Source organism: Schistocerca piceifrons, chromosome 2 (assembly GCF_021461385.2).
Source record: "Schistocerca piceifrons isolate TAMUIC-IGC-003096 chromosome 2, iqSchPice1.1, whole genome shotgun sequence".
NCBI lineage: Eukaryota > Metazoa > Arthropoda > Insecta > Orthoptera > Acrididae > Schistocerca > Schistocerca piceifrons.
In genome coordinates, this window is record NC_060139.1 from 306,724,039 (window position 1) to 306,739,634 (window position 15,596).

Genomic DNA, 15,596 nt, shown 5'->3' on the forward strand with positions numbered 1-15,596 from the left:
AGCTTATTTCTTACTTTGTTTCAGACAGATATTTAACAATGTATCGAAACGTTATCCTTGCCACAAAACAACTAGTTAATTTACTTTTGGCGGTGTCTTTGGTTTATAGCTAATTCAAATATCATATAGCTTATATATAAGAAAAGAAAAGAAAGAAAATAATATGATTCAATGGGCATGGTCTTTCAAGAATATTCATTTGAAGTAATGCACATAGCAGGAAAACAAAATATTGTAGCTCATCCATGGTATAGACTGCCACAAGATCAAACCGAAAATGCAGAAACCCTATAACAAGTAACAGACTATCGCTATCTTACTCATGAAAGACAAACACTACCGATGCAGTGTATTGACTGTTCCAGAGTAATATCAAGTGCTGGCACGTCGGCCAGGAATATTACAGCAGAGAGGGCTGTGAGAAGACATCAGCCAGTTGTAGGCTGATTGACCCCTCTCTAGGGCTACAAAGAGATGGTAGCACAATCTACATGAAGAGAACATCAGCGTCGCCCCGCCTGACTGTCTCCGAGATGAAGTCTTGCCGATCTAAGAACTCTACAGCAGTGACTTATGAACATTATTAGTGGACTTGTTTTTGGAGTTGTATATACTGAAGAGATTGCTTATGTTTCATGTCGCCCTTTGCTTGTGACATCCCATTGTAAATTCACAAAGTTAATTATTGTCAATTATCTTACTGTAATAAAAATCAGTTAATACTGTTTGCTTAAATTGTTGTCTGACGATCCGAGAAGCAGGTTGCCTAGGCAACTCATATTAGATAAGTGGGCAGAACACAACATCGACAGGTGCAGGAACATGAAATAACTACAAGAAGCAATTCCACTTTGGCGCAAGGTGAGAAGGCAGCTGAAACAGAATAGTGCAAGCAGTTTGGAATAATGTTACACCTTGTTGTATATGAAATCATCTGAAAATGTAGATAAACTTATTTGCTATACACATCATGCCTGAGGACATTACAGTATGACAAAGTGTGTAAGGAAACTTAACCTATTTTGCTAGTTTCCCAAAATGTGACGAAAAGAGGAGTACATCGATTACTAAGCACTTGTGTCACCTGTCAGAAAGCAAAAGCCATCAATCAAATTAATAGGATTGAATTGCGCTCTATTTTGCCTAGCAAAACACTTGACATATTTGCTCTTGAAGTTGCCTGTCCATAAATTACTGAATTACGTGATGTTTTTTCAAAGTCTGTAAAGTTATATACTGCTACAGCCCCTTTGCCCAATGAACTAAAACACATGAAACATCACAATCCTGATGCTCATTCCAAAACAGCAATGAGCATTTTATTTGCAATATGTGTACACATTAGTGAACCACGATCTATACTAGCAGGAGTCGTATTTATACATTTGCATGTGTAGACTTGTATTAATATGAAGAAGATGTGCATTGCAACAACTCAGTATTATCTATGGTTTTTCCATGTTTATTATGATACTAATTATTTTCACCTGTATAGGTATAACGTCGTTTTCTCTGATTGCAACGGTGCATCTCAGACTTCCACGTTGCTGAATACCTTCTATGTTTAACACGTTTCAATATTATGACACTTATTTTGTTGAAATAGTAAAGGATGGTCATGAAATGATGAAACTCAGCAAATAGCGAAACACCAGAGAATGATGTCCCATCAATAAGTGAAAGTATTTATACAGATATACTGTATTGTGTGCCATGTACATCCAAATGTAACACAGTCACATGTCTTTACATAAAGTACTAGCCTATTCATAAAATAAACATCAGCAGTACACCCTTACGAAATGAATGGTAGTGTACTGTTGATGCAAAACTTAGAACTAGAAGTTTTTTCCTCTGGTCCTTTTTGGTGAGCATCAGGCACTGTGCTATTTGCACTCACATACTTCAGGGAGTGGTGTGCTGTAGTCACTGAGTTGACTTTTATGTGTATATAAGAAAATGAAATATTAGCTTCATGATATATGAACCCTACACCCAGATTCTAAAGTATATTTTAAAAGACTGGAACTAGGATAGGTGAAATTTATAAAAAATATGTGACTGGTTAAAAAACGGATTTAGTAGATGGTGTAACTTGGGCAGAAAATCTTTAAATATTGTATAAGAAATAACTTATGAAAATACCTGAACTTCTATTATAGTGAAAAAAAAAGACTAGTAGTGTTTAAGTGATAAACAATGACCAATTGCATATTGGGGTAGGAATTAGTGCATTGTGTCTAATCCTGAACTCTGGACGGGTGCTAAAGGAACATTAGGACTAGAAAACAGCATTTCTGTCAGATTCTGAAGTACCCACTTGCCACAAGGAAAAACTGAAGCTACATCCTCCAAGAGGGTGTGCTACCAAAGAGCAATGCACATTACTAGACATTCAAATACACATGCTAAAACATGTATATGTAAATGAAGATGGACACACTAATATTCGTGTCAACTTATCAACTTCTAACTCTTGTAGATAAGTGGCATATTATAACGATAAAAAAAGGAGAAACGAATGTTTAATTTCGTCTGAATTCAAACTGTGCTTTTACGGTGGGCGATGTCAAAGTTTCTTCATTAAGAAATAACTCATATTGTTCATAGTATGGAAGTCCTAAACTCATGTTACTGCTCAAACTTTACCTATGGTATATGTATTTATCTCCATATTTTATCTCTGTATGCACTGTAGAAGTGCATCTTTTTCAAGAGACAGATAGCATGATACAAATGTTTCATTTATTCTGTAACTTTGGAACTGTTGCATGAGAGTAAGCAGACACTGGGGTGAGAAGCAGTAAGACAGTACTGTGTACATGGGCCTCAGATGTACTAAGGAAACCAAACTGGCTGACCTGACGTCGCCTAGGTAACGATAATGCAACCTGTGCCTAACGCCACAACCTACTCCTGAAGTCACAATCCACGTCTGATGTCACTCCTCTGATAGACTTACAGCCAGCATTGTGTCATGTACACAAACCCACAAGTGCTTAGAATCAACGAACATCCTCATAACAACCTGTTGCTCATTTATGTTGTTGACCATAATCCTTTGCCAAGGATGAACGAACTGAAAATTTATTGAAACGTTTCTTATCGAACAAGTAACATAAATACATAGCCATTAGATTAACTATTCTTTCTAGATATATAAAAGTTGAATGACTGCTCGAAATAAAGCAACCCACCGTTTTGTAGTCATTCAAGGGGGCACTATAAGGACTCCTTTATTTGAATTATTTTGTGTGCGTGTGAAAATTTCATGTGTCGATTAATAGTCAGAGATTTCTTGTTTAAATACTTCTGTAATAAAAGAAAACACAGCCTTCAAAATTTTAGATAGCAACTAGAGAAGCCTGGCTATCTGTGTTTGTCTATTTCCAGTCATTAGAATGTAAGCATTGTGGGCCATAGTTATTAAGGATTTCTGATATAAGCAACTGATTTTGAATTACTGAGTGTTGTATCTTTATTCATCCTCCAAATCACATGTTTATGTCAATATTTATTGTATTACAAATTTATTTTTCAACTTTTCTCGGACTGTTTCAATGTGGCACCAATCTCCCATTAGTGTGATTTTATTACAAACGTACAATGTCCATTTCTGCCTATTGCACATCTAGAACCTGTAGTCATTCACAGAAGAAATCCGAGATGTTTTCAATCAATCATACAGCATAGAGTGGTTATCAATTTGCGATATGCAATGTGCATTTTCTAAAATTCGATCAGTCCGTATCTCTAGTGTGTCACTCCCAACACCAATCTGTGACACTTACAGAATTGATTTCACATAAGTTTTTAAAAAAAATGTTTTAATGAGCAGAGATGGAAGCCAACTCGCAACACCATAATCCAATATTAAGCACATTAAACACTTCAACCAATATTAATAAGGCACTAAACAGAGTCTGTTTACATTAGCCATTTTTCCTTATGTATCTAATAATGTCGCAAATAACTGTATTTTTTTGGTTCATTAGAGTTGACTTATTTGCTTCAAATGTTATTTAATAAAATTGCATCATCAACTTATGTTCTTATTTATACACAGTGTGGGTATTATATCTGCATCTGTTATTGTAAAATCTAAATCATTTTTCGCTTTCAAGTATCTAACCTCGCTTGTGGAAGAACACTCAATGGAAAAGTATCATAGTCGTCATGGAACATTTGCAATATGCCACGAAAACAAAGCGAAATAATAAAAAAAAATTAAAATGACCAAAAAACACGAATTCCACCATTCCACTACTATAATGTGAGTGTGTGCGATGAAAATAGGTTAACGTCCGACATAGGCAGACGATGACACCATCGAAACTTTCTTCCGGAGAAAATTCGACAGGAATTGGCATGACATGACGTGACGAGTCTGTCCGTTGAGCGTTAAGGAATGTTTTGACATGATGTGATGTGAGATGATGTCAGTGTGAATTGGCCTTTAGCTGTAACAGTTAAAAGTACAATCGGCACTAGATCCTGCTGACCATTTCACTACCAGAATGTACGATTTGCAAATTGTAAGCACAGGGATATGACAATATTGTATGGAAATTTTTGACTGAGTATAGATGCAAGTAAGCATTATCACTAAAATCAAAGGCTTACACTACATGTCAAATAAAGCATATCTTTGACTCTATTACAGATTTTTTCACTTCTAATGATGTTTAGGTCATTCTACATATTATCAATTTCACTTGAGAATTTTAGAATTTTATACATTCTGAAATGCATATTTTGCCAGCTGGTGTGGCCGAGTGGTTCTAGGTGCTTCAGACTGGATCTGCGCGACTGCTACAGTCACAGGTTCAAATCCTGCCTAGGGCATGGATGTGTGTGATGTCCTTGAGGTAGTTAGGTTTAAGTAATTCTAAGTTCGAGGAGACTGATGACCTCAGATGCTAAGTCCCATAGTGCTCAGAGCCATTTGAACCTTTTGAAATACATATTTTAGCAATAATTTTAGCTTACCATTACAATCAGCAGTGCACATATATTCAGTGCTGATGTCTGTAAAAAGGAATTTCAACAAAAATGAGTTATACACTTAAATTATTGTTTTATATACAACAAAACAATACTCCAATGCTTTGTGAAATTATATCTTTATTTCATGTACACAAAACAAAATAATCTTGCAACTTATTAACTGGTGCACTTTATCACAAATCTAGCTCACTACCCTTCAAGTAGAACTAGATTGTTGTAGTTGCATTTGCTTTTGTTTATGTGAGAAAAGACTTCCAGTATTCTCACTGCATGAGTCTTATTAAACTATAATACTGAGTGATTATCAACTGACCATTGATGTCTCGAGTTCAGAAATAGAAACTTGTTTAAACATTTACTCATACCAACCATTAAATCAACAGAATTCTGTTGACTTACACATGGCACCACTAGTGAAAGCAGGTGCCCCATTTTGCTATCACTTATTGTTCTAGGATGTGGCAAGCAAGTATTAAATATAACCCTGACATAATAATATGCCCTTGTAGAATAAAAGTTAAGGTTTGATGCATAAGACCGTCAAGTTGAGTAATATTTTGTAGGAATGACAGAATATGTTGTCTTGGCAAACTGATGTGATAACTCTTACACTGGATACATAATTAAGCACTGAAATACCATTCATCTATGTAGTTCTTCTTCTGCAAGACCTTTACCACATGAATCAAGTAACTAGTTTGCTGCCTGAGGCAATAATTCGCCTGCTGAAGAAGCTGGATTTTCTTCATATTTTGCACATTTATTTCACACATAATATCTCGATATGAACGACAGTGTCATGAGGTGGTGCACCTGGATTGCAGAAAACAACTTTTGACAACACCAAAAAACAAACAAATGCCCATGTCAGTGTTTTTGATGCACAAAAATTGTTATTACTTTCTGGAGCAGTTGTTCTCAAAATAGAGAAAACTATTTCAGCACGGCAATCAGTGCAGTGCAGAATGATCACATATGCAAAAAAAAGTATCAATATGTTGAAGTTTTTAAATGAATAATTTGTTTTCTAGTCACAACATTCACTCAGTGGGTTATCTGAAATGTAAAAATTTAAGTAAAGTATACAATACATGGACAGCTGCTGTAACACCAGCTGGCAACAGCAAAGGTATACAAGTTGAACATCAAATTCTGTCAAACAAATAGGTATCATACACTTGAAACATTAGAATTATTTACGAAAAATGTTGTGCAACTTACCTTCTACATATGATTCTTCAATTTCTCCAGGCATATTTTATGACGAAATAAACCTCAGGTGAACAGCCTGGTATGAGTGTAAATAGGAAACAATATTTCGGTAAACGACCACCTGATGATGGCAACGTGGTCGATTGCCGAAATATTGTGTCCTATGCACACTCATAGCAGGCTGTTCACCCGAGATTTATTTCGTCTTACCTTCTACTTGTATGAAAGAAACGATGAAAAAATACAAGATTCTGACACGAACATATGATGTTGATGTTCGATCAAACTGAGATTTATGGAAAAGCTCTGATTATATTGTGCTGTATTTAACTGCGCTGTCCTTCCCAGACATACATATCATAAACATTAATGTTTGTGAGTAAAAACATCGAAACATATAATCCATATTTAAACCAAGAGAATCATTTCAGCTACAGCATTTACTTGTAAAAAGTAACAGCAGACATTCTGCTTCTCTTTGTCCATCCAAAGGTAACACAAGCAACAATTTTTACACAAATCTGCATCTGTTTTTCGTTGAAAAATATTACAGCATGCACACGCTACTCACATTGTTTTGGTCTTCAACATATGGTGGAGGGCATATGTTGCTGGCTTCATGTTTATAGCGTTAGGGAATCTCCATAGATTCCAACCTCCTGGGGAAAAGTCAAATATCAGTTTTTTCTCCTCATACTAATAATTCATATACATAAAGAAACGATTCAAGGTCTTTGACATTGAATGAATAAATGCAGAATAAGAGGAAGCCCATCTAGTGGCAGCTGCTGAAGCTCTTGGGCGGTGGTGGGGTTAGTTAGTTAAAAATATGTTATCTGTTAATGCCATATGTGCACTTGAAACTGAGCCAGTAGTGCGGAATGACACACACTGTTTCAAATAAATTGACTACCTATGTGGAAAAAGACAGTTCGTTTTTGTCGATTAGTAAAGGCCAAATTACATTAACAAATTAACAAAATTAACTTCACTGTTCATGATGACGTTTTATGCTCGATCTGCTATAATAATAATAATCTAGTGTGGCTCAGTGTCTGGGTACAAGTCTTTCTGCTGGATACCACTTCGGTGACTTACACATCCTGAACATACACCAGTGATCTGACCAGGGAAACGGAATCGACAGTTTAATGTGGGGACCGAACTATAAGTTGTTTCTGGGGACTCTTCATATCATTGAGAGGTGAAGGCTAGGCTAAAACTAAAACTGAAGAATCCGTGCTCGGAGTGACGTTTTATACTTCAACCTCTCTCTCTGTTTACAGGCGCACATTTTACCGTCAGATCATCAAGCCCGACGTTTGAACTGCTAATATAGTGAAAATAGTCTTCTGTAAATATGAGGATGTGTTTTATTCCCCTTGATAGCTCTGCCACAGAAATCTGTTTTGTTTTCATTTTATGTGAAAGGTGTGTGTGAAGTAAAAACAGAAAACAGGAAAATAATGATATATACATAACTTAATCATAGCTAACACTTGGTTTAAGAATCATGAAAGAAAATTGTATACATGGAAGAACCCTGGAGATACTAAAAGGTATCAGATAGATTATATAATGGTAACACAGAGATTTAGGAACTAGGTTTTAAATTGTAAGACATTTCCAGGGGCAGATGTGGACTCTAACCACAATCTATTGGTTATGAACTGTAGATTAAAACTGAAGACACTGCAAAAAGGTGGCAATTTAAGGAGATGGGACCTGGATAAACTGAAAGAACCAGAGGTTGTACAGAATTTCAGGGAACAATTGACAGGAATGGGGGAAAGAAATACAGTAGAAAAAAATGGGTAGCTTTGAGGGATGAATAGTGAAGGCAGCAGAGGATCAAATAGGTAAAAAGACGAGGGCTAGTACAAACCCTTGGGTAACAGAAGAAATATTGGATTTAATTTATGAAAGGAGAAAATATAAAAATGCAGTAAATGAAGCAGGCAAAAAGAAAAACAAACGTCTCAAAAATGATATCGACAGGCAGTGCAAAATGGCTAAGCAGGGATGGCTAGAGGACAAATGTAAGGATGTAGAGGCTTATCTCACTAGGGGTAAGATAGATACTGCCTTTGGAGAAAGGAGAACCACTTGTATGAATATCAAGAGCTTTGATGGTAATCCAGTTCTAAGCAAAGAAGGGAAAGCAGAAAGATGGAAGGAGTATATAGAGGGTCTATACAAGGGCGATGTACTTGAGGACAATATTATGGAAATGGAAGAGTATGTAGATGAAGATGAAATGGGAGATATGATACTGCGTGAAGAGTTTGACAGAGCACTGAAAGACCAGAGTCGAAACAAGGCCCCTGGAGTAGACAACATTCAATTAGAACTGCTGACGGCCTAGGGAGAGCCAGTCCTGACAAAAATCTACCATCTGGGGAGCGAGATGTATGAGACAGGTGAAATACCCTCAGACTTCATGAAGAATATAATAATTCCAGTCCCAAAGAAAGCGGGTGTTGACAGATGTGAAAATTACCGAACTATCAGTATAATAAGTCACAGCTGCAAAATACTAACGCGAATTCTTTATAGATGAATGCAAAGACTGGTAGAAGTCGACCTCGGGGAAGGTCAGTTTGGATTCCGTGGAAATGTTGGAACACGTGAGGCAACACTGACCCTAGGACTTATCTTAGAAATAGATTAAGGACAGGCAAAATTACGTTTCTAGCATTTGTAGACTTAGAGAAAACTTTTGACGATGTTGACTGGAATACTCTCTTTCAAATTCTGAAGGTGGCATGGGTAAAATCCAGGGAGCGAAAGGCTATTTACAATTTGTACAGAAACCAGATGGCAGTTATAAGAGTCGAGGGGTATGAAAGGGAAGCAGTCTCTATATTGAGCAAGCAATAAAGGAAACAAAAGAAAAATTCGGAGTTGGCATTAAAATCCATGGAGAAGAAATAAAAACTTTGAGGTTCGCCGATGACATTGTAATTCTGTCAGAGACAGCAAAGGACCTGGAACAGCAGCTGAACGGAATGGACCCTGTCTTGAAAGGAGGGTATAAGATGAACATCAACAAAATCAAAATGAAAATAATGGAATGTAGTCGAATTAAGTTGGGTGATGCTAAGGGAATTAGATTAGGAAATGAGACGCTTAAAGTAGTAAAGGAGTTTTGCTATTTTGGGAGCAAAATAACTGATGGTGGTCGAAGTAGAGAGGATATAAAATGTAGACTGGCAATGGCAAGGAAAGCGTTTCTGAAGAAGAGAAATTTGTTAATATCGAGTATAGATTTAAATGTCAGGAAGTCGTTTCTGAAAGTATTTGTATGGAGTGTAGCCATGTATGGAAATGAAACGTGGACGATAAATAGTTTAGACAAGAAGAGAATAGAAGCTTTCGAAATGTGGTGCTACAGAAGAATGCTGAATATTAGATGGGTAGCTCACATAACTAATGAGGAGGTATTGAATAGAATTGGGGAGAAGAGGAGTTTGTGGCACAACTTGACTAGAAGAAGGGATTGGTTGGTGGGACATGTTCTGAGGCATCAGGGGATCACCAATTTAGTATTGGTGGGCAGCGTGGAGGGTAAAAATCGTAGAGGGAGACCAAGAGATGAATACACTAAGCAGATTCAGAAGGATGTAGTTTGCAGTAGGTACTGGGAGATGAACAACCTTGCACGGGATTGAGTAGCATGGAGAGCTGCATCAAACCAGTCTCAGGACTGAAGACCACAACAACAACAATAAAATTAGTTACGTTGCGAATGCCCTTTCTCACCCAACCCCCATCCTCCCAAAAATCTCATACAGGTGTACTGATGCGCAAACTTGGTAGATGGGTGCGTCAGAAAATTTTTTTTGGGTTGGTTCTGGCTGCTTGCTGCTCACTGTTTAAACGGCTAACAGCCACACTCCTAGTAGCCAGAAGTTGTAGCAGTTCTTGCATAGATGTGACTTCGGCCATGCATATGCAAGTGAGCCCACTCGCAGGTGCTTCAATGGACTTATCACACAGTGCCATGAGCAAGTAGGGTGTTTTCAGAGGCCCATTGTCTGCCTAGTGTGGCAGAGGTGGGAAGCTTCTCGTCGCCCTTGGGAATACAGCTTTAAGGCAGGTTTCCACATGGATGAATTTCTTACAAGTGCATCTCCCCCCCAGTACATTACATGCAAGTTAGCGTTTCGACAAGCCGAATATGGAAATGCTACTTACATGATTGTTAAGTCGATGACAGCTGAAATTATTTCTATGGCAGTTGTACTGCTTTTTGCTGTAGAGATTATATAAATGTCGCTGAAGTAAAATGGAACTACAAATGTCTGGTATGGAAATGGGCATCTCATAAGAATCATCAGGGAACATCCAAGTCCCTAATAAGGGAGTTATCTGCCGAGGACGACTTTTAGTTCGAAAATTGTTTTTCAGTGTGTAAAATCAATTTTGAAATCTTTTTGAGCCGTATTTGTGACACTATACAAATGTCTAACAAATATGTATACATGTGTGAGATGCTGTGCAATTTTGCATTTAATTATGAGGGCTATCCAGAAAGTAACAGACGTTTTGGTCTATCGCAGACGTAGTGGGGGCTGCAGTCCCATAACCTTCCTATACTCAGTACGCATCCAGCGATGGTAGCGTGTGGTCTGTGTCTCTGCTACTTTGCTTTCTATGTTGGGATAAATGTTTGTTGCATGATAAAATTCCGACACTTGTGAGGTGCATTCTGTGGTTTTTTGTTGGCAAAAAGTTGCAAACCAATTGAAGTTTATTCTTACCTTTGTGATGTGTATGGAAAAGAAATAATAAGTGAAAGCCGAGTGAGACAATGGTGCCTTGATTTTAAAAATGGCGATACCAGTCTTCAAGATGAGGTACACCAGAATGTAGGGTTTTTATCTCGACATTGCAGCTTTCTTTCTATTTTCAGAGTTAATCAAGGTTCTCATAAGTCACAGGCGCTGTAAATACACACTTGTTTTACCAGTACAGTACTCAATTTTGTAACCATTTGATTTGGTTTCTGCAGGATGACAAAAACAACAGTGATCTTAGATGACTGTTGCCTGCATTGAAACTGAGTTTATTGTGCCTTTTTTCTCCCTTTAATTCTACTAAAGCCAAGTTATGCCCTTCAGAAGTAGTAGGAGACCCTCTCCTGGTTCCTTATTAGAAATTATTTCTTCATGCCCTATCAACAAGAATATTCAATATCATTTGCCCTCCAGAGCTTCAGTCTGGAGGATTAAATGTGTTGTGGCTATATTCTTCCTCACCACATAGACTACCCTTTGGGGCTGCTTCCTCTACATCCATTGTGTATGCTTGTTCCTTACAGTTCCTATGATCAGTCATTAATCCTTACACGAATTGGAACTGTTTCCTGTTCAGATTCAGAATTATATGGCTTTGGCACCATTAACTTGCCATGCATTTGTTTTTGGACTGTAGTCCAATATTCTACAAGCACATGTTGCATCCTAATCCAGCTACATAGTTCTGATTTTACCATCACCTTGTGACGGTTAGGATAGGTTCTGGCCCAATAAATGGAGTCGTCGCACCTGTACTGGCCAGTCTATCAGCTTGTTCATTGCCACTAATGCCTCAGTGAGCAGGGATCCACAGCAGCTTTATCCTGCTGTTTTCCCCTTTACTGGTAGAGTTTCATTGAAGACTTTGAGATTCCAATATTTGTGTTAGATCTGGTTCCCCATAAATGGTACTGCAACAGATTTCTTGGGACTGACCCTAAGATACTGTTTTCTGCACCACTTTGATACAGTGTCTAATGCATATTGTGCCATCGTTCTGACAGTACTACTAAATTTGTCAAGTATTATTATGCCTAAATCATCTTTGTATCCTAGGAAAAAGTAGCCTCTAGTACTGAACTCTTCAATGAGTTCATTCACCAATAGCTTCCACAGTAGTAGTTTCAAGACTCCCTCCATTTGGATACTCCCTGGTGGTGTTGATAGAGATTTTTTCATTCATCGTGGTGGGTCCTACCTTTCGTCTACTTAGCATGGCCTAAATGCATCTGCATATGGTGGTCTCTGTGCCATGCTCTTCAGTAGCTCTGACCACAGTTCCAAATGTCATGCTACTAAAAGCTCCCTAGACATCCAGGAAGAAACAGAGAGCTATTTCCTGAAGGTGCAATAATTTTCCCACTTTCCCTACAAGCTGGTGAAGTGTTGTTTCACATGCTTCACCTGGGTGATATGTATGTTGGGTTACATTTAGAAGAATCACAGTTAACATCTTCTCCCTAATGTGCACATAAACCAAGTTGTTTAATGTCTTTGAAAGAAAGGCAGACAGACTGGTTAATCTCATATCATTGGCCTTGGTATTATCAGTTCTTCATGGCTTCAGAATGAAAGCAACCCTCTCTGTCCTCCAAGCATTGGGAGTGATTGCTGCTGCTGGTCTGACTCTACACAATCTACAAAGGAATCGAATTACATCCTCTCCTGGTGTTGTAGCACAGCTGGAAAGATACTTTCTGGGCCTAGTGACTGAGCAATTGAAATATCCTCACTACCCACTGGATTTTTTAAAAATCAGCACTTTCTCTGGCAGATTCCCTGTTATCCATTTGATTACCTGTAAACTGGTGTCTTCATTGACTCACTCCTGACCTGCGTTCTCTGTCAGCTTGCATTGAGGGAAGTGAGGCTTGAGGAGCACATCCAGCATCTCATTCACTGTCCTTGTATACTGACCATACTTCATCCATGAAGCACCTCTTGGATTAGTTGGTATTCTAGTGAGGATTTTTTTTTTTTGCAAGGCTGAACAGTTTTCTTACCTGCTTCCTGCACTCTTCCAGATTGTTGTTCCACCAAGGACATTCCTGTTTGTGCACTTCTTGGTGATAGGACAGTCTTCTAAATGTGGGGTCGTAATGGCTGACTTCACTGCTTTGCCATCCCCCCCAGAATCTACTGGATTCCTTATCGAAGTTCTGACTCTAGATAAGATTGAGTTTATGTCTTTCCTATAGGAATCCCAGTCTGTTTTCTCAGGGTTCCTATAGGTTATGGTCTACTTAACACCATTTTCAACCTCAAACTTAGAATATATGTTGTCACATAAGGGTGGCTCCTTCACCATACTGTGATCTGTTTACATAGTATTTTAATGAGGGTCAAGAGTAGTTTAAAACCTCTAAAGTCACAAATAAATTTCAGTTTCACCATAGTATTTACTCTCAGTGACTGAAGCAAGAAATTGTTATCATTGCAACGGGATAAAAAATATTGTAGGTGATGGCGGACGAAGCAATATTGTGTAAGTCGGGTTTCCAAAGCCTGAATTTCTTACACATGCATCATTCCACTGCTACACTTAAATGAAGATTAGTGTTACCACACGCCAAACTTGTAAATGTTACTCACGTGTCTTTTGGGGTGATGACAAGTGAAATTATTTGTATGGGAATTGAGCAGATCTTAGCTTAAGTGCCTATAGTGGCGTTGACGAAGATAAAACGTACCCACAAATACTGGATATGGAAATCAGCATCTCATAAAAATCGTTCGGGATCTTCCAATACACTAGGGAGGGAGTTATCTCCCTAGGACTATGTTTCAATCAGAAGTCATTTTCAAATGAGTAAAATCAATTTTGAAATCTTTTTGAACCATATTTGTGGAACTGTACGACGAAATATCTGGCAACTGGAGTCCCTGAAATAGAAGTATTGCGTTCCAAACAGCAGTATTTCTAAATTTTTATGTTATTAACAATACACTGAAGAATCATCGGAAAGTGAGATTTTTGTCTCCACAGTTCAGCTTTGTTTTTGTTTATAGAGTTAGGCAAGGTTATGACAGATCCTAAGTGCTGTAATTATATGTTTGTTTTACTGGTACAGTAGTTAATTTTGTAACCAAAATTTGTGCTACTGTGCAGAACACTCATTACTCAAACATAACTCCAATTCGTACATTGTTACATTTAGGTAGGATCATAATGAAGGTCAAGATTAGTTTTAAATCTCTATAGCCATGAATAAGTTTCCATTACACTGTGTTATTTACACTCAATAACTAAAGCAAAAATTTATGATCATTATTTAAAAAAAAAACACATTTACATTACTGGCTGTTCTGCAGTAATTCGAACCTCAGCAAGTTCGCTCTTTCAGGTACAATACTTTTTATCAATTTCATCGCTTCAAACCATGGCATGTTACTTTATGACAGATTAGTAATAATAAGAAGTTGCTGAATATTAGAATGATATTTATATCACAGCACTGATGAACATTTTGCTACTTGAGAAAAGATTAATTTACATAGTTGTAGACTAAGCAGGTTATTTTGGCATGACGCTAGCTTTTACGTGCATAAACAAACGATTCTAGACCTGTGCTGTCGAACGAATCTGAGCAGAATGACAGCTGACCCATCCACTGGTCGCTGCCGAAGCTCGTGGGCGATGCTGGGAGTAGCGCCATTATGCAAGAAAGTAGAGCACTTTTTAACTTTCGTAACTTACGTGTGAGTTGGCATGACTGTGTGCAAATTGAGTTTCTCCACATATACGTTGACTTACAGTACCTATCCAAAAGGAGGTGGAGGTATGCACTTTTAAGGAAGTCATGCCGGTGGAAACCTGGCTTAAGAAAGTTAAAGCACCTTTCAGCTTTCGTAACGTGCACATGACAGTGTGCAAGCAGGCTGCTTTCACATGTTGCTCGTCTTACCCAACAGGTTGTGAAGTTAACGTGCGTGCAAGTAATACATGCCTATGGAAGCTAAGCTTTTCTATAAGAATGTGATTAGTATCTTTGCGTTGATAAAGTTAAATGTATCTATTATCTGTGTATTTTGAAGTGTCGCTGTCAATGTTGCATGGTTATATGTAACACAATACAAAGGCCATGGAGGAATTTACAGAGGAGGATTTAAAGCTGCCGCCTGTGAAATATGAATGTGAGTGAAGACCATTGTGTCCGAAAATGATCAGTCGTCAGTGGCTGGTGTGTAACAGCATTTCTATTTATACTGACAATGCAGGTGCAGTCTGGATTTGGCTGCATGTTAGTGTTTCAATTTTGAAGTGTTACTAATAGGAGGTAAATATAAACATGTTATGATATGTTTTGCGCTGGGAAGAGAGTCACGCACAAGCATCTTTATCATACATCACAGATGTATTTGTATGTCGTCTGTGATGGCAGCCCTTGAAAATCGCCGTAGAGGCATGCCTTGATAGAAGAGGCACTTGCCTTCAGAATACGTGCCGTGTTGCGTGAGTACCAGATTGTTGTATTTGTATTGCAATTACTTATTTTATGTAATAAATTGCAGCCAAATATCCATATACAGTTCCTTTGCTTAACATTTTACATTTACATTTTTACATATTCATTTGTC

General features: G+C 37.8%; 1 protein-coding gene across 1 annotated transcript in view; it reads left to right on the top strand.

The window, feature by feature from the left end:
• Window positions 1-15,025: 15,025 nt before the first annotated feature.
• LOC124777849 (protein archease-like) overlaps window positions 15,026-15,596 on the top strand; it is a 110,787-nt gene continuing 110,216 nt past the window's right edge. The window contains 1 exon segment of the mRNA XM_047253387.1: window positions 15,026-15,152. Within this exon segment, the coding sequence (XP_047109343.1) occupies window positions 15,101-15,152 (52 nt within the window). The 5' untranslated portion in view covers window positions 15,026-15,100.